Raw genomic sequence first — 21,783 nt, 5'->3', positions numbered from 1 at the left:
TATAATATAATATAATATAATATTATATCATAATACATTATGATGTTAGTTAATTTAATATTATACTAAATTATTATGTTATAGTATACTATGTTGTTACTATATTATAATAATATTACATTACAGTACAATAATATTATACTATATTATATATTTATATATTAATATATATTATATTTTATTACGTTCTGTTGTATAATATTATGTAATATTTTTTATGGTAATTTTATCATACAAAAGTATTTTCTCAGTCTGTTTACCAAACATATGTTAAAGTGCTACAACACTACTTGTACTTACCGAACAACAAACAACTTTTTATAAAAGCTCTACTTTATATAGCTCTACTTTTAACAACTTTATTTTTAAAAGCTCTATTTTTCGTACGGCTCCAAACTCTAATAACAAAAATATCAAAAATTTATTGATCTATTTATCAATCTCCTAGTAACAAATTTGCGCCTCCACGCCCCACCACTGCCGTCGAAGTTTTTTTTTTTCACTCTCCGATACGATGAAAGGCCATCTCCCAAGGCGCTGCGCGACACGCCGTGCTCCTGGGGGGAAATCTGCTCCCCAATCCGAGACGCTCTCAGACACAGCTGTCCCCACCTGGCCCACGCACCCTTTGCACCCAATCACAAACCTCCACGTAGTCCACCCCGGACCAGACCTTGCTCCCCCACCGCTGGCCCCACTCGTCTTCAGAAACAACGGGACGTCGCTCGGAAAACCGTCATAATAAAATATCAAAAATCGAAATGGAAACCTGGGCTCGGTCCGCATCTTTCTTGCATTTAATAATAATTATAGAATTCCTCTAATCTGTTCCTTTTTTCCTAGGTAGCATTATTTCACCCTGCTCACAGTATCAATATTTATGTGATATGTAGGATTTATATGGGTGATAAATGGGCTCACCGATTAACCAACTACCGTTTTCTTCCCCTTAACGCACTCGTTCGCTGTCTCTCGCTGGCTCGATCTCTTTTTCTCTCTCTAAAAATCTACCCTTTTTTCTTTATAAATTCCTGCTCTAAACCTTCTCTTTCTTTCTTGTTTGACTCAGGCGAGGGTAAGAGAGAGAAGCCCAGGCCCAAAGGCGACAAGAAAAGAATAAGAGAGAGAGAAACAAGACGCGTCGGGCGCCGGCGGCGAACAAGAGGGAATGGGCCAGTGCTACGCCAAGAACATCCCCGTCGACGAGGACGACCACCAGCACCAGCCCCCTCCTCCCCCCGCTGCCAACGGCGGCGACGACTCAGTCGGCGCCGCCGCCACCGCCCCCTCGCCCGTCAGGGGCGGCGCCACCTCCGCCGCTAGCCCCTGGTTCAGCCCCTTCCGCCACAGCTCCTCCGCTAGCCCGCTCCCCGCTGGGGTCTCTCCATCGCCGGCGAGGGCGACTCCCCGGCGCTTCCTCCGCCGCCCCTTCCCCCCGCCGTCACCGGCCAAGCACATCAAGGCCTCCCTCGCCAAGCGCCAGGGTGCGCACAAGCCCCGGGAGGGCCCCATCCCGGAGGAAGGCGGCGGCGGAGGAACGGGGGACCCCCAGGCGGAACGGCCGCTGGATAAGACCTTCGGTTACGGGAAGAACTTCGGGGCCAAGTACGAGCTGGGGAAGGAGGTCGGCCGCGGGCATTTCGGGCATACGTGCTCCGCCAGGGCCAAGAAGGGTGATATCAAGGGCCAGCTCGTCGCCGTCAAGATTATCTCAAAAGCTAAGGTGCGGTGGTATGTCAAAGGAGGTCTTTATTATTTATTTTCCCTTTAAAATACAAATTTCCTCCTATTATTGCCATTTTGTATGCCGCTTTCTATTTTTCTGATCCCTTCTATCCAAAGTACATATTAGGGTTTTTTTTTGTTGTTGTTTAACGTTACTTCCAGTGTTTCCACACACTGGTTGAAATATCCATATATATTCTGCGCATATCAACCGTGTTTCTTGATCTTATTCTGATCGGATTAAGGTACAAATTTTCTTTTCTTTTCCTTTTTTAACTTATTTTGTTGGATTAGGTTGTCCAAAGTGTTAAAGCGGGCTCTTGCCTTATTCTCTTTTTTCTCTTTTCGTTGTGAGATTATGTTTATTGCTTATATAAAGTCCGAGTGTTCTTGTTTTGTGTTTCTGGCAATTCTGCAGTTTAAACAAGACTGGTTCTTTGTGCATGTGAAGGTCAAAGTGCAGGTTATAAGGCTTTATTCTCTCGTAACTAGGGTTATCTCTGGCTACTAAATCTAGTTTTCAGCTCAAGACCAGAGATACGTCATTTTGCTTTCTGTTCACTGGGGAAAAAAGACCAGGTCCTAATCGGATAAAAAAATTATACATACTACACCATCCTTCTCTCTGTCCCTTGGTTTTTAATGGCATGGTGTAGCTTGGGGGCTTGGGATAAAGCTATATCCATTCTATGTTAGTTTTTAAGAAGTGAAAATATTATTGCTTCATGCCATGCACTGCAAATTCATAATTGTATTGTAACTTGAACTGTACCGATAGCATAATCCAATTTATTTACAGACTAGACTTCTTCATGCGCGATTCACATGGCCAATGGGTGGGAATTACAAAAAAAAAGGTGGAGTTGGAAAGTTAGGTTTTGGAACGGAGTTGTATAAGAGAGGCAGAGATGCATGTTAGTATAGTATTTTTAGGAGATGCGGGGTGTGGGGTCACATCGTCAAGCATTCATGTAGGTATAGTAGATGTAACATTCATTATAAAATAAAATGTTGGAGTTCTTTAAATTTTCCTTTTTTGACATGCAGCACTTATATGCATGCCTATATATTATCTAGCAAATGGCCATTTTGGCCCTACTTTCTGAATTAGTTTCCAAAAATCAGAAGTGGGTGCATGAGTAGGTATGGATGTAGGTGCTGGGGAGCGCATATCGAAAACTCACTCCAAGTAAGGAATCACTTACGAAGTAGGTCAGAATTTCTGTGAAGTTCTTGAAGTGGGTGCATAACCCTACATAGAAGTTTTGTGTTACTAAGGGCTGCGACACATCTTTTGCCTTGTGTAAAACCTGTGGGCATTTCACTGAAATTTGAAGTGGGTGGACTTGTGATAATCAGCTAGTTGTCATTTATCAACATCCTTGCAGAATAAGTTAACACATATGTTTATGTGTTTGTGAACGTGTATGCATCTTGTGCCTTGTGTAAATCTGTGGGCACCACTGAAATTTGAAGGGGTTGGACTTGCGATAATCAGCTAACTGTCATTTATCAACGTCATGGTCCGCCGTACCGGTCCATACCGATCCGGCCTGGGACCCGTACCGGATCAGCATGAAATCCGGTACCGGTAGCTTATCGTTGGAGAACCGGTATAGGACTGGTACGGGACTGGTATGGGACCGGTACGTACTGGTCTGGGCCGCCACCGGTACGCCGACCGGTACTGGTACGGCGGATCTTGATCAACGTCATTGCTAAATAAGAAAACGTGCACCTTTATATGATTGCATACGTGTATAAATGATGGGGCATCTTCATACTCATATTCCATAACTATAACGATGACCATAATCATCTAGCCTTTATGGAAACCCATTTGCCATGTTTTCCTATTTAGGGCCACCTTTGATATTATTTCAAGTTTTGCTTATGCTTTCTCACAACCTCCATCTATATTACCTTTGATCTTCCTCTTCTTTTCTTACCACCTTAAACACAACTTGAAGTACCATTGATATTCCACTAGAATATATTTTAAACATAATCACAATATTCTACAAATTATTAAAAATTTCTTGAATTACTGTCAATTTTTTCCTGTAATCAAACGATTCTTCAAATTATTCTCCAAAAACAAATTCATCCAGAGCTATTTTCAAAATATACACAAATTTTATGATTTATCCCTAAATTACTTATTATGTTAGAAATTTTCTATGCTACAAATTAATGATACCATACATAATTGCTAGTGATGATTTTTTTTACTACCATTTGTTATTTTTGCTTCTCTATACCTTTTCTCAAGTTTAGAAATCCCTTATTTTTTATCTTTTAATTTTTTTGTTCTTTGTTATCCATACTCTTTCTGAACTTTTGACAATTTTTTCAAATTTTCCCAAATTTTCAATCCTTACATTCAGCTGACTTTTGCCCAAATGCCAAACTCCATCTATATGTTTATGATTCTGAATCTAAAAACCGCTATTAGTTAGATTTTAATAACAGCTTCCATTAGATGCTAATTCTGGTTCACCTATGAAAATTTATCCTGCAAAGTTAATGGTAGCATACCTTAGATTAGAAACAAATTTAATGATAATAACAAGGCTTATTTTGCATAAATCTACTAATACAGTTTCCCAGCATTGGTGTTAACGGTAATACTATAACAACAACGTCCATAGTAGCATGCGAAGTAATTTTGATACTAATTTGAGGACTTCAATTAATACAATTATTACATTATATTTCATTCTTAAGCCAACTACATAACATTGAGATAATACTCATTCAAGCCTTTATAGACACAGGCATATGAACATACATAAGCCAAATGCCTTATAATAGAAGTCATGTACCTAATAAAACAGAGCATCGTTGCTAGCATGTTGAGCTTTTTGCAGAAATGTTTGTGGTCTGGCAACTTCAACTAGAAGGCCTGAAGTTTTTTTTTTATATATATTAAATATAATCAATTTAGATAATTGTTAATTTAACTAATTACGAGTATGTTTTGCTATGTTTTTAAAGTGGTGTACGTGGCTGCATATGCAGAAACATATGCAGTTGGGGTCCCTTAGCAGCACCGGATTGCCTATATGTGGTTACTAAGTTTTCGTACCATATATGGACCAAAAAGATGGTCTGCTTAGCATTATGCAGATGCTGTGTGGCTTCCTTAGCATTGTGAGGCTATGCATGTGTCCCACATATGTAGGCCCAGCAGGCTGGTCACAAGAATCATTATTAATCTAAATATGTTGATTATGCTATCGTTATTGCTATTAGGTAATAAGTACTAACGTATTAACCACTAATGATTAGTTGCTATTGTTATTAAGGTTGCTATTATTTTTTCAAAAAACTACAATCATTATTGTTGTTATTTGTATTTAATATATTCTTTTTATTTTTAAATAGTTAAAAAAATACTATTGCATATGTGGGCTGTATGTTGCATGTGTGCCATGCAGTCCCTTGATTGCTTGCATATTGCAGCTGCCTTTAGGAAACTGCTATTTCGGATTAGAGAAATCAACATCTAAATGTTTGTGTATTTAGTATCACCTATGGTATTTAAGGGGTTTTTTTTTGTGTAATTGTTGATGGTCAATACCATTGGCGACTTCATGCTTGCCTTCCTTGTAACCTTTGTTTAAATGTTCAAAATGCTTTCCCACATTGTATACATGGGTGGTGTCTTTGTCTAATTTCCCCTTTTCTACCAGATGACAACAGCAATATCGATTGAAGATGTCCGCAGGGAGGTGAAAATTTTGAAAGCTTTATCTGGGCATAAAAATCTGGTCACATTTCATGATGCATGTGAGGATGCCCTTAATGTCTACATAGTCATGGAGTAAGTTCTTTTTCTGATTTTTTTCCTGATATTTTCTTTCACCAGTCACAATCATGATATTGATAAATGATAACCTAATGTCTACTATGGCTGCATATAGCAGAAAGCTTGTTTTATGTTTTCCTTGTTGCTATAGATACATTTTTCCCCTTTTTCTTTTCTTTTCTTTTTAAGAGAACTGGTGGCCCAAGCTACCATCATTTCATTGAGGAAATAAAATGAAAATTTTGGTTGTTGGAACTTGGAAGTGAGATTTGAATCCACGCCCTTGCAGATCTGAACATAAATCTGGCTTCTTAAACCAACTCATCTAAACAATAATATCTTTTTTTTTCGTGAAAGAACTGTTTATGTTTTGATGAATTTATGTTTTGATGAAATCATATGTATGAATTGATTGGACACCGGTAAGGCATGAGTTACTCTGGGGATGAATGACTGGATTTGTTTTCTTTCTTTAGCCTGTAATTGTCATAAAATCTTGGAATAGTTTCTTATACCTCTTTTATTGTTGTTTTTATCAGATTGTGTGAAGGTGGAGAGTTATTAGATAGAATCTTAGCCAGGTAATTTCTATTTTATCTGGTGATGAGTTTCTTATATCATTTGACTCTTACTAAATCATTCTATACTGTGGTCCGTTATAGAGGTGGGAGGTATACAGAAGAAGATGCTAAAGTAATCGTCATGCAAATTTTGAGTGTCGTTTCCTATTGTCATCTTCAAGGTGTTGTGCATCGTGATTTAAAGCCAGAGGTCTGCATCATGTAAACTATTTATTGCATATATGCTTTTGCATTATGTGCCTATGGCTCTATTGTAGATTCTCTTTCCTTTTGTTACTTATATGAATCTTTTTTTTTTTTGCACTATAATGGACCTGTCTTTGCTGATGACGCATTTTGTCTGAATATTGAAACAGAATTTTCTGTTCACAACTAGAGATGAAAATGCTCTTATGAAGATTATTGATTTTGGTCTTTCAGATTTTAACAGGCCAGGTAATTGCTGGCCATATCTTAGTTATCACCTATATTAACTGCTCTTGACATTTTATATTTCTATATTATTCTTTAGTCAATAATCAGTAATAACTGTTACTTTATTTCTTACTATTTTCATCACTTAATGGCTTTTGTATTCTTTGTTTCCATCTTCGTTCTAAGTCATGCTGTGTTGCTAACTCACAGATATCATGATATGCAAATTTCAGCTTCCTTTATTGCTTCCTGTTAATTGTTCACCTTGATCATATATAAACATGCTTTGACACTGTGAAATTGAAGCTTTCAGATTCCACATGACCAAAAAAAATGGAAATAAAGAGAATTCTAAGCATTCATAAGCTACTGCCATTTACCCTCAGTTCATAAATATGCATGTTACATTTGTTACTATCATGTCACGAACTGAAATATTACAAATTGGATTATTGATATACCTGGACATTTTATGCAACTCATCACCTCATGTTGTCTTCTTTCAAGCCGAGAGTAGCTGACATTACAGGATGGTTTCCAACAGTCATGTGAGTCCTTTTTTTGAGATAAAACTCTATAACAATTCTTTTTCTTTTTTTTGATCACATCAATCCTGTTCTGTGCTAACCCCTATGGGTATACATGGGCTTGCAGCAACTTCTTGGTGCTAGGCAGTAATATCTTGAAGATCTTTGGACTTGCCTGTTGTGAATGCCAATAAGGTTTAGAATACATATGTGAAGACATATTCAAGTCTTAATATGAAGCACAATGTTCAGCCCAAAAGTTTAATTGGACGTTTTGAAAGCTCCAATTTTTATTAAATACTCCTATAAATAAGTGAAGAAGTCCTTTCTGTATATATATCTTTTATCTGTTATCTGCATCTAAGGACCATATCCTTTTCCCTCTAGGCTCCCTTGGCATATTCCAATCACGTGACCTGTCTTGGTGTGTTTACCAAAGAAAAATATGGATCTTTGGACTAGTGATGCACAATGATCAGAACTGCATTGACCAGTCTTGGCCTAATCTTTTTTGGTTTCTCATCCACAAAAGCAAAAACAGAAAGGAAATAGGCAACTTATTATTTTTCAGAAATAGATTGGCTGCATGTTCATAATAACCAGTGGGTCCCATAACAAGATGAGTTGAAGTCATTTTCTTTTTAAATCTCCTCCTCTTTCTTTCTCCTGCGTCTCTCTCTCTAGGGTCGGGGATTGGGGGTGGGTGGGGATATTAGTGCAATAATCTCAAATGATTGAATTATGGATATCTTCATAGTGAGTTTCAATCATACAAATACCATAACATGACTATCCAGCACTCTAATGTATGTCTATACCATAACTCTGATATTCCCCTCAAAATTTATAGACCATGTGGAGGGAGAGTTTGCCCAAAAATATAAATAATGTAGCACTAAAAAGTTTGCTGGTAGCTTAGTAGACTAGATACGTGGATGAATCACTGTTTTGATATGCCTCATCTGTTAGTGAAGAACTGTTATTTGCAATATGAATACCTCTCCATGTTCCTAACAGTAGGGAGTGGGAGTATTACATGTGATCCAAGTCTTCTCATGGGACTGGGTGCAATCTTTATTTTCTACTCTTGTATCAGTTGTTGGTGTCGCTATGTAATAATTTAAAGCTGGTAAAGAATGTACACTGTTAGGTTGTCTGGCCAAATCATTTTCCATAAAGTGCTGCAAATGGATGGAGGTAGCATGAATCTGAACAATGAAACAGCAACAGATTTCTGTTGCCAATCAGATCATTTTTTGAGTCAAAAAGTTCATGCTTTTGCCATTATGGACTGGGTGCAGGTGAAGTAATCTTAGACGTGATCTAACTCAAAGTGAGAATACCTGATGTAATATGAATTACTCCACAATTGCATGGAACATTTCCAGCCAAACTATGATCTATGGACCAAATGTCATCCAACTGTTTCTAGTTATGCTAGTGCTAGGTCTTCAGCCGCTATTGAAATGGCTTGTTGTTTAAATCATGCTTGACTCGTCCTCCAGGATCAAACTGGTTGCAATCCTAAATTATAGATTGTTGCATCTTTCTCTTTTTCTGCTAATTATATACTCATTTGTAGCTTAGAGAATCTTCATGTGAGTGTGAAACTTGCTAGGTGATCAATGCAAGGCCATTGTGGAATTCCAGATATGTTCTAGCAAGGTTTTCAGGGAAAAAACTTCATTTCCTTAAATGAAAGTGTGTCCTTGTTTTTCTTGCACTAGTTGATTAATGTTTGTAATTCTGCCCCCTGGTAGCCTTGTACATAAGGTTCATCATTCCTGGAAGTTTTACTCCCTTTCTTGCACCCAGGCTTTTGCTCCAATTGGCGCATCATCTAAAACAATATTTCTAACAACATATGTTTTTTGTTGTTTTATCAATTTTGACCGTATTATGACTTGTTTAAAGAAAAATTTTGCCACTCGTGTAGTTTAAGTGCTTTATTAGTTCTAAAGATGCTTCTTAGGTGCTCTTGCTTCTAAGTTTTTCCTTGTTTTTTCAAAAAATATTACTTATATTTGCTTCTGAACTCGCTATGCACTTGTTTTCAAATGAAGATACTAACTTCTGCCTTTCTTTTCTCTTTGTCAATACTTGCTTTATTTGTAATTATTTGTGCCAATCATATCTTTTTTCTGATTAATCTTATGTATTTGAGATCAAAATCTGCAACCTTCCTCCTTCCCTGCACCGCAAAACCATTGCCCCCCGCCCCCATGCAGCCCTGCATCCCCTCACCCCCCAATACACACACCCTCTAGGGTGATCATGGGTGGTGAATACATCCCAGCATCTTAAAGGCATCAAGAAACTTATATTTGCATATGCATTGTCCCCATACGCAACCTTATATTTGAACATGGGGACATTCTGGATGTCAAAGACTGCCATACTATTTATTTTCATACTATTTATATGGACTGAATCTTTTTACACAACTACGTCAACTGATTCCCAACTCGGAAAAAATTGGAAAAATCTGACCATGCATGCTGCATGCAACTTATTATCTTCTAGTCTTTTGGTTGTGTTTGTAGGGCCACATTCCTAAGCTAGGAAGCATGGATACTTCAAATCCAGTGCTATGTCCGTATCGTATCTATATCAGATACTGCTATTCATTAGATACTATTTGTATTGTGTCCTATATTTGTATTTAGTATTCTATTTTTCAAAATAAAAAACACTTTGTGTACTTTCAGGATACACTTTGGATACTTCCGTAATACCTCCAAAAATGAGGGGGAGGGTCAATTTTGTCTTCTATGATATTAATTTTAAAATATGTAGTATGGATTATGGTCTATGAATTAATGGCTAAATGATAAGCTTTTAAAGGTTAATGCTATCGCAAAAAGTATGGACTATATTATTTTGATAGTCTACTATGCTTCATTGATGTTTTTTTTTCTATACACACATTATATTTGCACCTTTGCATGCATGCATGTACATATTTCACACATACATACATACATACATATGTACATACATTTATATACTACATATATGTTCCTTGATGTATCCTAGTCGTAAAGTATCTTTTTCAAGATTTCCTATTATCGGCATTATCCATATCGGGTCATATCGGTACGTGCTTCATAGTTCTTAGGTGCTTTAGATACATGGTTGACTGCAAAAGTAACAAATTTATTCCTAATGGATTTCAGTAATAATAGCAGATGCTACAATGCATACCATTGTAAAAATGGAGGTTATATTTTTGTTGTTGTCATTCATCTTTGATGATCCCACAGTTATCAAGACATCAAGCAATAAAAGGAAGCTAGCTAGCGGTTCTATACAAACATACATTATATTTGCATATATGCATGCATTCATGTACATATTTCATACATACATACATACACACATACATATGTACATACATTTATATACTATATATATGTTCATTGATGTATCCTAGTCGTAAAGTATCTTTTCCAAGATTTCCTATATCGGCATTATCCATATTGTGTCATATTGGTATCCCATGTCTATATAGGTGCTTCATAGTTCTTAAGTGCTTTAGATACATGGTTGACTGCAAAGGTAAAAAATTTATTCCTAATGGATTTTAGTGATAATAGCAGATACTACAATGCATACCATTGTAAAAATGGAGGTTATATTTTTGTTGTTGTCATTCATCTTTGATGATCCCACAGCTATCAAGACATCACGCTATAAAAGGCAGCTAGCTAGCAGTTCTTACATCTGTGACCTTATATTGATGGCTTTAATTGGGCCTTAAATTGGCTATTCTATGTCCTGTCAAAATATTTTTTCTAAGAATATTCCATTTATGCATGCACAGATCTTTGTAACAAATAAAGTGCATTATTAACCCTAAACCCTGTTTAGAAACCAAACATAGTATTTAAGTACTGCTTTATGCTATGTATACAATCTTTCTTATATGCCATTCTTTGAAAATCAATCATGTGTTTCACTGTTTCACAAATTGCTTTGAAGAGCAACAAATTTTCTGTTATGCTCAAGCATTCTTTAAAGTGAGAAAAAGTAAATTAATTGCATTAATTGAAGCTAATTTTATCATTATGAACTTGGACGTTTGTGTGCTGATCTGTGGATGCATGTAAATCTACATGTGTTCGCAAACATAAACAATATTATTTGTTAATCTTAATCATGTGAAATTGATTTACATTATGAAGGATAAATTGCATGATATACTTATTGACAAATTTCAGAATGCTATAAATGTGCTTTTGCAAACTGCTACAACATCTTAATACCATTTTACCCCCTAAAAGATTCATATGACCATTATGAGCATTTTTATTTTATCTACTTTGTTTTTCAAAAGATTACTGTTTTCGTATCAGACTTGAGAAACCCCAAAAGAATTGGGAAAAGTATTTGTCGCTTTGACTCCTGCGCTTCAACTTGGTAGACATTCTTTCTTATACAATTATCAACTGTTGCATAACTAATGATTGCAGATATCTTTAATTAAGACTAATGATCGGTTTCCACTTCCTGTTTTGGTTTGTCTGGATCCATTATTTTTGTGAACTTGGTTCATGTGTATCTGACAGGTTATTTGCTTTTATTAGGACCATTCTTTTACTTGTTTGTAGTATCATTCTGTCCAACTAGAGGTCTAAACTTGGGTGTTTTTTTTTTTGGCAGATGAAAGGCTAAATGACATTGTTGGTAGTGCATATTACGTAGCTCCTGAAGTCCTGCATAGAGCATACAGTATGGAAGCAGATATCTGGAGCATTGGTGTCATAACATATATCTTGTTATGTGGTAGCCGACCCTTTTGGGCACGGACAGAATCAGGAATCTTTCGTGCTGTGCTGAGAGCTGATCCTAATTTTGATGATTCACCTTGGCCTGCTGTATCTCAAGAAGCTAAAGATTTTGTGAAAAGGCTTCTTAATAAGGACTATAGGAAAAGAATGACTGCTGTACAGGCTCTAAGTGAGAATTTTCTTCTATCAACTGATTATTTTTTCTCTGAGCATTATAGATTTGCTATTTTATCATTTCATAGACATCTAATTACCTTGTTAAATTTTGAGCTTGAAGCTCTTTCGACAGCCACTGGATATGAACAATATGATATTTATATTCAATTGCCTTTGAGATGTCAGTGTGCTTGATTGATGCAAACTAATAAGTCCTTTTGTCATGGCAGCTCACCCATGGTTGCGTGATGAGCAGCAACAAGTCCCTCTAGATATACTAGTTTATAAGTTAGTCAAATCATACCTTCGTGCCAGTCCTTTCAGACGCGCTGCATTGAAGGTTTGACTTTATTTCTCTGTCGTTCAGCTTGTTAGATTATAAGAAATAGTATTTCCTGATTTTCCTTACTTGATGGCATTTATTCTATATCCTATTTGTTCTACTTTCGCCTCAACCAAAGAAATATCTTGGTTACTCATATTTATGAGAAGGATTTGGATGTGAATGTTGTGTCTCACATCACATGAAATTGGGCTAACTAGTTTTCATAGGTTGGTTGAAAAAATGTGGCTACATGCAATTCCATAACAATGCTTCTACAATTAGTATTGGATAATCAATGTCACCCCAATTACTGTGATTATTCTCATGTAATTTGTACAAATGTACACATTCTGGGTTATAAATAGAGATTTTGCCAAACACTAATTATACACATTTTAGACTGGAAAAGGACTGTTTGGTAGTCAAAAACTAAAATTGTCTTAGAAAAGTAAGTGACAACCTCAGGTTGGCAACTGTAAAGAATCTGTGGTGCTGCACATGACTTTCCAAGGAGTGGTGAAACAATAGAAAATCTTCGGAGTAATTTTGTTTGAGGCCCCTAAGTGATGTTCGTGATGGAGCATGAGGTCCCATGCTTGTACTTTTTTTGTTTATTGTTTTTTTAGGTCTTCTTCCTACCATATATTTTCATTTCTTTAGTTTCAACTTTCATTTACTGCATGAACGTGGGATTAGTCTTAGCTGCCGGGTCTATTAGATCAGGTTCATTGTCTGAAGAAGATTAGCCTCTTTTTTTTTTGCTCACGTGGACTTGCAGTGTTCGTTATTGCTCACATTCTTCTCTAGTTGTGTTAATGGAATTGGACGATGAGCCAGTATGGCACTGGCATCTCCTTTAACTGGTTTGGTTTGTTATTATGTTGTGACTTTCCTAAAATCGCTTGGTCTCCGAATTATGCTAGTGTCTGACTTTTCCTTCCAAATTATGCTAGTGTCTGACTTTTCCTCTTATATTTTTTGTGCCGTCACATGCTGCAGTTCTTTGCAAGGTTCAAAATTTCATCTCTAGCACCTCTTACTTTTTCAGTGACAACTGGGATATGACAATAGTATGTTTTCTGCAAGTCAAGTTTGACATTAACTCTTTGTGATCCAAGCTTGTTTCACCCTATTGATTAAGGAAGATATTATTTGCTTTTCTGCACTATCTGGAATGGTAGTGTTACGGCCTAAGTGGCCCTAATTGGGGTATTATGGTGAACTTTTGGCCTAATGTGCAGTGGGTGTATTAGACTTGAGGACTCGGTTTGCTTGTCCCTTCGTGCTTGTTGGTGTAGGTTGTGACCTTGAGCTTCTCAGGTACTTCATCAAGAGAACCTAGTGTCAGGTTAATTCATTAGGTTTTCTTCTTTTGTTTCTAGGATGCATTTTACATGAGTGGAGAAAAAGGTACAGTACTGGTATGGAGGTATGCTAGTTTTGGTATTTTACATGAGTGTCCAGTGTCCAGGTGTGTAGAAGAGTGGACTCAGGAACCTTAAAAAATCTGAATATTGAGACATTTGTATTGTACATATGTGTATATGTGCAGATGTATATATAGACAATGAATTTTCTGTTGGACCAATTGCTTTATATCTAGATAGAACTGACAAAACAAATGGTTGATGGCACATGCACCCATTCTAGAACCTTATTGATATGGTATGGCATGATACCGGTATGAGGGGGTAATACTAGTTTTGATATCTTACAGGTAGTCCAGTATGATGAACCAGTACATGCTGATATGTGGTCAAAACTTTTGCTAAATGTTATACTAGACCTGAAACCTTCTAAATGCCAAAAGTTGATATGTAACTACGATGATATCATGACTGTTAATAATTTAATATAGAGTTATCAAGTTTCATGAAGTGTTAAGATGTCCAAGTCCCCGGAGACACCAAAAGACCCAAAATTTTAAGTGTCTGGTTAATATTGCCAACAACTTAAAATTTTGAGGGCAATTATGCAAAAGTGTGCTAAAGTTGCTTGCCAAAAGCAATTGATGGCTATGGTAAGTTGATGCACTCTAATATTCAAAAACAAGTAATTTTGCTTTTTCATTGGATGGTTAATGCCTAATACAACCCTAATGACAAGGGATCTTCCTAATTCAACTTCGGTCCAAGTTATGACATTTAGCCAATGATTTTTCTAGAAATAAGAATCTTACAATCATACAAACTCTTCTCCGTTTAAGAATTTCTTTAATGGAGTATCAAAGGTCTAACTCAGACTTTTACAGCAAACAACCACCTATAAGATCAAATGGAAAAGTTGTTTATTAACATCCAACACTTAGTTCATTCATAAAGCATTCAATCTTAGTTGCCTAAAATGGAGCGAGTGTGGAAGTGAATTTGGGTTATGGAGCGCTCCCTAAATATTTTATCGTAAAGATGCATGTTGGAAGAGCATAGTCTGAAGCAGCATCTCGGTGTGGGGCTCTTAAGCACCTATGTGTACCACAAGGCAGCTTGAAGGTCTACCATAGGTGCAATTTAATTAAGTTATTGAAGAATATTTAGTTACATTAAGTTATTGAAGAATATTTAGTTATGTCATGGAGGGTTAGGTTGAAACTAGAGATTGTTTCTACTTGATAAGCTAATCTATTTAATCTCCTCAGTAACCTCTTTCATTTTCTAAATTCATTTTTTAACTGATAAGGTTTAGATTGATTAATAAAGAGAGGCAAACCTATTATACTAGATATCATTATAAAGTGTATTTATTGCACAGAACCTTTGGATATATTATTTACAGTTTCAAAAAATTGAGACCTTTTATGAACTAAAAAATTAAATATCTACTGAATATAGATAACATTAAAAAAATGATTAGACATTCTAAAACTATGTTATGTGTTTTAGGTATAAAAACTATATTATGTTATTTATTGAGAATCTTATACATCGAGAATATGCTTCAATTACTTTTTACTAATGAAAAAATAAATCTCTTTTGAATTGCAAGACAAGACCACGCAAAACTACATTCAAAATTAATCCCTCCCCTTTCACTGGTAGTGAATATAATCAAAGCCTAATGTGTGCTCTCCAATCAAAAGGCATAAGGCACAAGAATCGTGCTTTGTAGAAGCCTCTTGATGCAAGTGTCACTTTATATATCTTGACTCGTAAGTCACTTGGCATCTTTGAAGAGCCTCTTCCTTGCCTCATGCTAATATCACCATATGAAGTGTACAATGACATCATTCCTTGTTTCTTTTCCTAAGTTTGTCACATGAATTCAAGCACAATATGCTATGTCATCACCACCCTTCTCTTCACTTATAGTGGATAAAACTAAAGCTTAATGAAAGGTAAGTGATGTGCAAGGATTATTTCTTGTATGAGCCTGTTAAGTGGCAATGCATATGCTTCACTCTGTCCAGCCATAGCGCCAAACTTCAAGGCATGAAGGCCTTTACCTTGAGGCATGAGGTAGGCAAGCCTCAAATTTGTGCCTCTAAACATCAGTTGGAGTCAAAAAGTCATATTCCATCTGTTTCCTAGGTGATAATATTATGTTCTTTTTTTTTATAAGAAAGCAAGCTAAATATCTTGGCAATCCAATGGATAATTTGGCTTAATCTATTAAAAAATTTTCTAACTCTGGTTATTCTTTCATTCATAAACTTAATTTAATATGAATTTTTAATATCTTCTCATTTTGTCTCATTTTCTTCGCAGGCTCTATCAAAGGCTCTAACAGAGGACGAACTGATTTACATTAGGTCTCAATTTAATTTGCTAGAACCAAATAAAGATGGGCAAGTGTCTTTAGAAAATTTTAGAATGGTTAGCTCTTACAATCTTTCCACAAAGTTGTTTTAAAGATGCAGTATTGGGATTGAAATTACTATATTAGTTTTGTTATATTTCACATGCCTAAGTAATTTTACCCATCTACTTGTTGCTATTGGCACATTCCAGTATGTTAAGTTTGTGGTGAATTATATGCAGGCACTCTTGCGAAATTCAACTGAGGCTATGAAGGAGTCTAAGGTTCTTGAAATCTTGAATGCGGTATGGTTACATTTACTTTCCTGTAATTTAGTTACTTAAAGTTCCCTTGATAGAACCGTTCAGATGCATACTATATTTCTCATACCTATGCTGCTGGTAATTTTTTTTTTGCTAATGTCTACCCTCATTATTCATCTTTATTTTGACTATATCATTCATTAAAAAGGTGTTACTGACTGCTTTATTTATTACTATGAGACAGTGACTCAATGATGCATGTATACAGAAGTACATACTGGTTTTGTTTTGGGTAAAGAAGAGTTCTTTTGCTCTAAAATATTTGTCATCTTGGATTTCCATTTTGAATAAAATTCTTGCTAATGCATCTTATTGGCCTCTTGGCAAACTCTATGTGAAGAAAAGAAACATTTAGATGTCAGTTTAGGGTTCAACTAGGGCAAACATCGGACAACACATTTGGATTGCTCAAGCTTGCTTTGGTTGAATCTGGATCAGAAATCAAGCCTAAGCTGAGCTTAAATAACATCTAAGCATGTTTTGGTGTTTTCGGTTGGTTCAAGATTGTTCACAATAGCAGCATGTTCTTGAAGATAATCTAGGACCCATTTCTGTGTTTAGCATTCCTAATTTTGATAGTGAAAATAGTGACTACAGTCGATAGGGTTATAATGACTTCCTAACCTGAACTTAAATAACATCTAAGCATGGTTTGGTGTATTTGGCTGGTTCAAGATTGTTCACAATTGCAGTATCTTCTTGAAGAACCTAATCTAGCTCCCATTTCTATGTTTAGCATTCATAACTTTGATAATGAAATTAGCAACTACAGTCGACAGGGTTATAATGAATTCTAAATGAACTCTAAAAAGTCGCTTGTTTTCATCAATACCTAATGGTTTTGATTATTTGTCATGTCTGATAACTTCTTTATTTTGGTAAGTTTCTAAACAAAGTTTATTATATAATTGGAGCTTCAACCGTCCACGAGCCAAGTAGAGCTGAGCTTGGTGTTGTTCAAGATTGAAACTGAAGCCTCTTTTAGGCTTTAGCTTTGTTCGTTTCCTTGTTGAATGATCCCAACAAGCTTCTTAACAAGGCAAGCCCAAAGTCATCCATGAACAGTTGGTTTGTTCACCAAAAAAACCCGGCTTGGTTTATTTTCATCCCCAAGTATATCATGACATTCATATGCAAGAAAACTACATTAATCTCCTGCAAATCTTGCTCAAATCTCTATTATTTCAATGCAGCAAACAAACCCATCAGCTATCTAAATGATGAATGATCAAAATTTTAACTACAAAGATGTAAAATCTGAACGTAGCCATGACATGGTTTATAAATTGGGTTTAAAGTACTTGGAGACTCTCAAATATCGTTCTTTTTCTAGGAATTGACTTATCTGACAACAAGCAGTCATCACCTCAGAATCATCATTAAATTCTACACCGGCCTTTTTTTCATCTGACTCAAATGGTTGAGCAGCTATATCTTTGATTGTTGAAGTGGAATCCAAAGCAATACCATCACCAATGGATCTAAATAGCATATGCTGTTAGCTCTGAGGCCTTGCCTGCTTTTGAAGCTTGTCCAACCAAATCCATGTCCAGCCCAACCCAGAGAAGACATCTTCTTGTCTATAGGACCATCAACAAACCATTCACTTGCAGTACCCTGGTCCTGTAACAAGAAGGTCTCTTTCCTTCTCATTTTGATGCTTTTTAGAATTTGCATTTTACTTGAAAATTGACTCAATCATTTAACTTTTTTACTTCCATGTTATTCCTTTTCGTTGCATGACTCTACAGCACAAGATATTGAATCAACTTGCCAACTTACAATGAAATGCATATCCACTAGGCCAACTATTAATTAAGTGCATTTGCAGTATATTTAAGCAATAGTGAATTAGCTCCCTCAAATTTCTCCAAGTGCTCTGGCATCTGGAGCTGCATGGCAAAGATCTTTATTGCCATTGTTAGTAACTGCAGCATGCCATATCCATACATTGGATCATGGACCACAAATGAGCTCACAGGCAAAAAATGGATCTAAATATTCCCAAATAGGTATTCCAATAAATGCTCAACTATAAATAGAAAATTCAAAAATTATAACATGTTTTAATTACCAAACCACTAGCTTACTTGTAATCACCATCTTTTGTGAATTTTCTGCAATTGCTAGTCGTCTTCCAAAAATATCTATCACATCCTTACATGCATGTTTGCATCTCCACTTGGATGACCTTATCTTGGATATTAGCTTTAGGCCGCTAAGAGCAAGTAAAATGGTCATCCATGACAACAATGTTTCACTCCATCTCACTACCTTTCTTTGAAGAAATAACAAGAATTATGATAACAACCATCAGCATTCAAAGACCTGTGAATTTTTTGTGGAATTATTGTAGAACTTGAAGGAACATGCAGCACTCCTGAATGTTGCCCTCATGTCTTACTGCCATGTACAAATTACATAGCTGGCTTCCCATTGCCATCAACAGCTCAGAGTACTTAAACTAAACCTGCAAGTACTCTGATTACTAAGCCCCCTTGATTCCAAAATTATGAGCTTATGACCCTAGAAGTAGCCCTCTCCCCTTTGATGGTCGTAGACCACTTGCAACACCTGCAGTCGTTAGATAAGAACAGGGCTCTCTCTCAATTTTTCCAATTTTTTTCTCCATAATACTCTGCTAAGTATGAAAGACAAGAAAAATTGGAAACTCTTGGCCTCTCAATCTTCATCTTATGAGTATACTACTGCTTCATACTTTAATGATGATTATATGAAAAATTCGAGTGCCCTTGATTTGTTAATTGCAGCTTCAGCTTTTCACATCAAAAGCATGCAATGAAGACACGAAGACTGGAATACGTCATTTCTCTTCTCCATCATTAGCTTTCTAGCTGATCTTTGAACTGATTCTTGACAAGCAGTTACTACTTGGATCAACTAAGGAACTCTTCATATTCTTTGGCAGGAACTCTAATGCGACAAGTATTATGTTATTAGAATTAAGTCCAAGATTTTGTAAAGGTGGAATAAAAATAGCGTGAATAGAATTTTTCCTAGAAACAAACCGTATGATGAGCTATTTTCTTTCAATTTATTTCTATGCCATCCCCATGATGTTCTGCCTATGAATTACAAAGTTTTAACCTGTCGCATTGCACTACTGCATGTTCTGCTTGCTGATAATTATCATCTTGTGATGCCCTGTTTCATCTCTTTGAGTTACCTGGTTGGTTATAGTGGAAACATTTCCTGTTATGACATTCATAAAAGCAACCATGTGATGTACATTACAGTTGGAACCGCTCGCATATAGAATGATGGACTTTGAAGAGTTCTGTGTTGCCACAATCAGCCCTTACCAGCTCGAGGCTTTGGAAAATTGGGAACAGATTGCAAGTGCAGCTTTTGAGTACTTCGAGCGGGAGGGTAATCGAGTTATCTCAGTTGAGGAACTGGCTCAGGTGCCTAAGTACTTGATGGGACTTCGCACATTTTGGATTTCTTTGCCAATATTAACATGACCAAACTCCTGTGTGCAGGAGACGAACCTTGCTCCAGCAGCTTATTCTATTGTCCGTGACTGGATCAGACCATCTGATAGCAAACTCAACTTTCTTGGGTACACCAAATTTTTGCATGGTGTGACAGTTCGTAGCTCCAACACAAGACACCACCATTAGATGTCCATTGCCATTCATGTAATTGTTTTTATTCATGTCATTCGTATAGTACCTGCAGATCTCTTGTTATCCCTTTTTTCTTCTTTTGTTTTCCTTGCAGAGAATGGATGTAAAAAATTAGTTATGATCAAGCCCTGTTGTGAGGTTCTTTGGGCAGCATATGTTTTTAAGGACATTTTTTAAAAAAGAAAAATACCATATTATAGGCTCTGATGTTTCTGGTCTTATGTTTATTGCCAAATGATAAAGACTAACAGGTAAATTCTTGCCAGTATTGTTATCTGTTGCAGATGAACCGTGGGAGATAATTTAGATTCCGAGCTCAGGAGCTGAAGATTGTAATTGTTTTTATTCATGTCATTCGTATAGTACCTGCAGATCTCTTGTTATCCCTTTTTTCTTCTTTTGTTTTCCTTGCAGAGAATGGATGTAAAAAATTAGTTATGATCAAGCCCTGTTGTGAGCTTCTTTGGGCAGCATATGTTTTTAAGGACATTTTTTAAAAAAGAAAAATACCATATTATAGGCTCTGATGTTTCTGGTCTTATGTTTATTGCCAAATGATAAAGACTAGCAGGTAAATTCTTGCCAGTATTGTTATCTGTTGCAGATGAACCGTGGGAGATAATTTAGATTCCGAGCTCAGGAGCTGAAGATTGAAAGGATGTATGACGATGGTTTTCCGGATCTGTAGGGATGTTGTAGAAGGATTTAATCACCTGGTTTTTTACAATGATGGTTGGTCCTTCTTTTTCCTAAATTTGCTTCACATGATGTAATCAGTATTACCATTCTTTTAAGTGAAAGACTTGGAACTATTGAAATTGGTGGGAGTATGATCTCCACCGTGTTTTTTTCCTTCTTTTTGGGGGGAGTGTGGGGGTAAAACCTGGAAAAGAAAACACAGAAGGATTAACGATTAACGATTAACGATGATGGAAATAACAGCAGCCTGCAGTCGTATTGAAACTGGAAAGCAAGATGAGGCTGAAGGACGGAAGTATAGGGTTGTCGGTAATAAATAGCTTTCAGAAGTATTGTGTGTAAGAGTGTAAGAGTCATCATTCATCAGTTTATAATGGTGGCTGAATTACCTTTAAGCATTATTCTAATGCAGTTCAAAGTATAAATGGCTACTGTCAGTCCCTTCCAAGTGGCTCGCAATTCAAAGTTCATCACAGAAGCTGTATGGAAATTTCTTGAACCTCTATCAAGCTCGGTTCGAGCGGTCAAATATGGTCTTTCCCTCGATAGGCTTCCTTAGCATCTATAAATTGCAGCCTATGGAGTGGTGAATTAAACTAATAAAGAGGAGAAGACTGGCCCCTAATAATCGGTAGTTGCACATGCATTGCTCGATAGGTTAAGGGAGTTCGCTCATCCGCGCTCTTGCTTAAACGAATTCCTCTTTCGATCCTACACCCTCTATTCTCATTCGCTGCTAGAATTCGACCTCCGTTGATGGATGTGCTTGGCCGGAAGGGTCCTCCACGAGGTCAGTAGCTAGAAAGCTCCTTTGGGAGAGCAAGCTTCGAAATTCGCTCGGCTATATATCTGCAGGATCTGCTCGTGATGTTTACTTAAGAATGAATTCTTCATGATGTTGACTTAGGAAGGAATTCTCCAAGTGCACCCTCTACGTCCCTTACTGCTAGTCTTGTTGGGACTGCGGAAATGAGAGGACTCGTCAGTGTCGATGTCACTGCAACCAAGGTATGCGACCTCCAAAACCACCACTACACCCCCCTCATGCAT

General features: G+C 36.6%; 1 protein-coding gene across 2 annotated transcripts; it reads left to right on the top strand.

Moving 5' to 3' along the window:
* Positions 1–949: 949 nt before the first annotated feature.
* Positions 950–20,241, top strand: LOC103708498 (CDPK-related kinase 3-like). Of its 2 annotated transcripts, none has more exons than XM_008793451.4 (11): positions 950–1,723; positions 5,421–5,551; positions 6,076–6,117; positions 6,199–6,307; positions 6,474–6,552; positions 11,721–12,017; positions 12,235–12,344; positions 16,031–16,138; positions 16,304–16,366; positions 19,642–19,809; positions 19,888–20,241. In XM_008793451.4, exons 1-11 carry the CDS (start codon positions 1,169–1,171, stop codon positions 20,026–20,028), a joined length of 1,803 nt encoding a protein of 600 aa, XP_008791673.2. In that variant the 5' UTR covers positions 950–1,168; the 3' UTR covers positions 20,029–20,241. The 2 variants fall into 2 exon arrangements, with proteins under 2 accessions (XP_008791673.2, XP_026660993.1); XM_026805192.2 differs by having other exon boundaries at positions 1,600–1,731; positions 19,888–20,068.
* Positions 20,242–21,783: the final 1,542 nt, after the last annotated feature.

This window comes from Phoenix dactylifera, chromosome 2 (genome assembly GCF_009389715.1).
Source record: "Phoenix dactylifera cultivar Barhee BC4 chromosome 2, palm_55x_up_171113_PBpolish2nd_filt_p, whole genome shotgun sequence".
NCBI lineage: Eukaryota > Viridiplantae > Streptophyta > Magnoliopsida > Arecales > Arecaceae > Phoenix > Phoenix dactylifera.
This window is presented reverse-complemented; position numbering and strand designations above follow the sequence as displayed.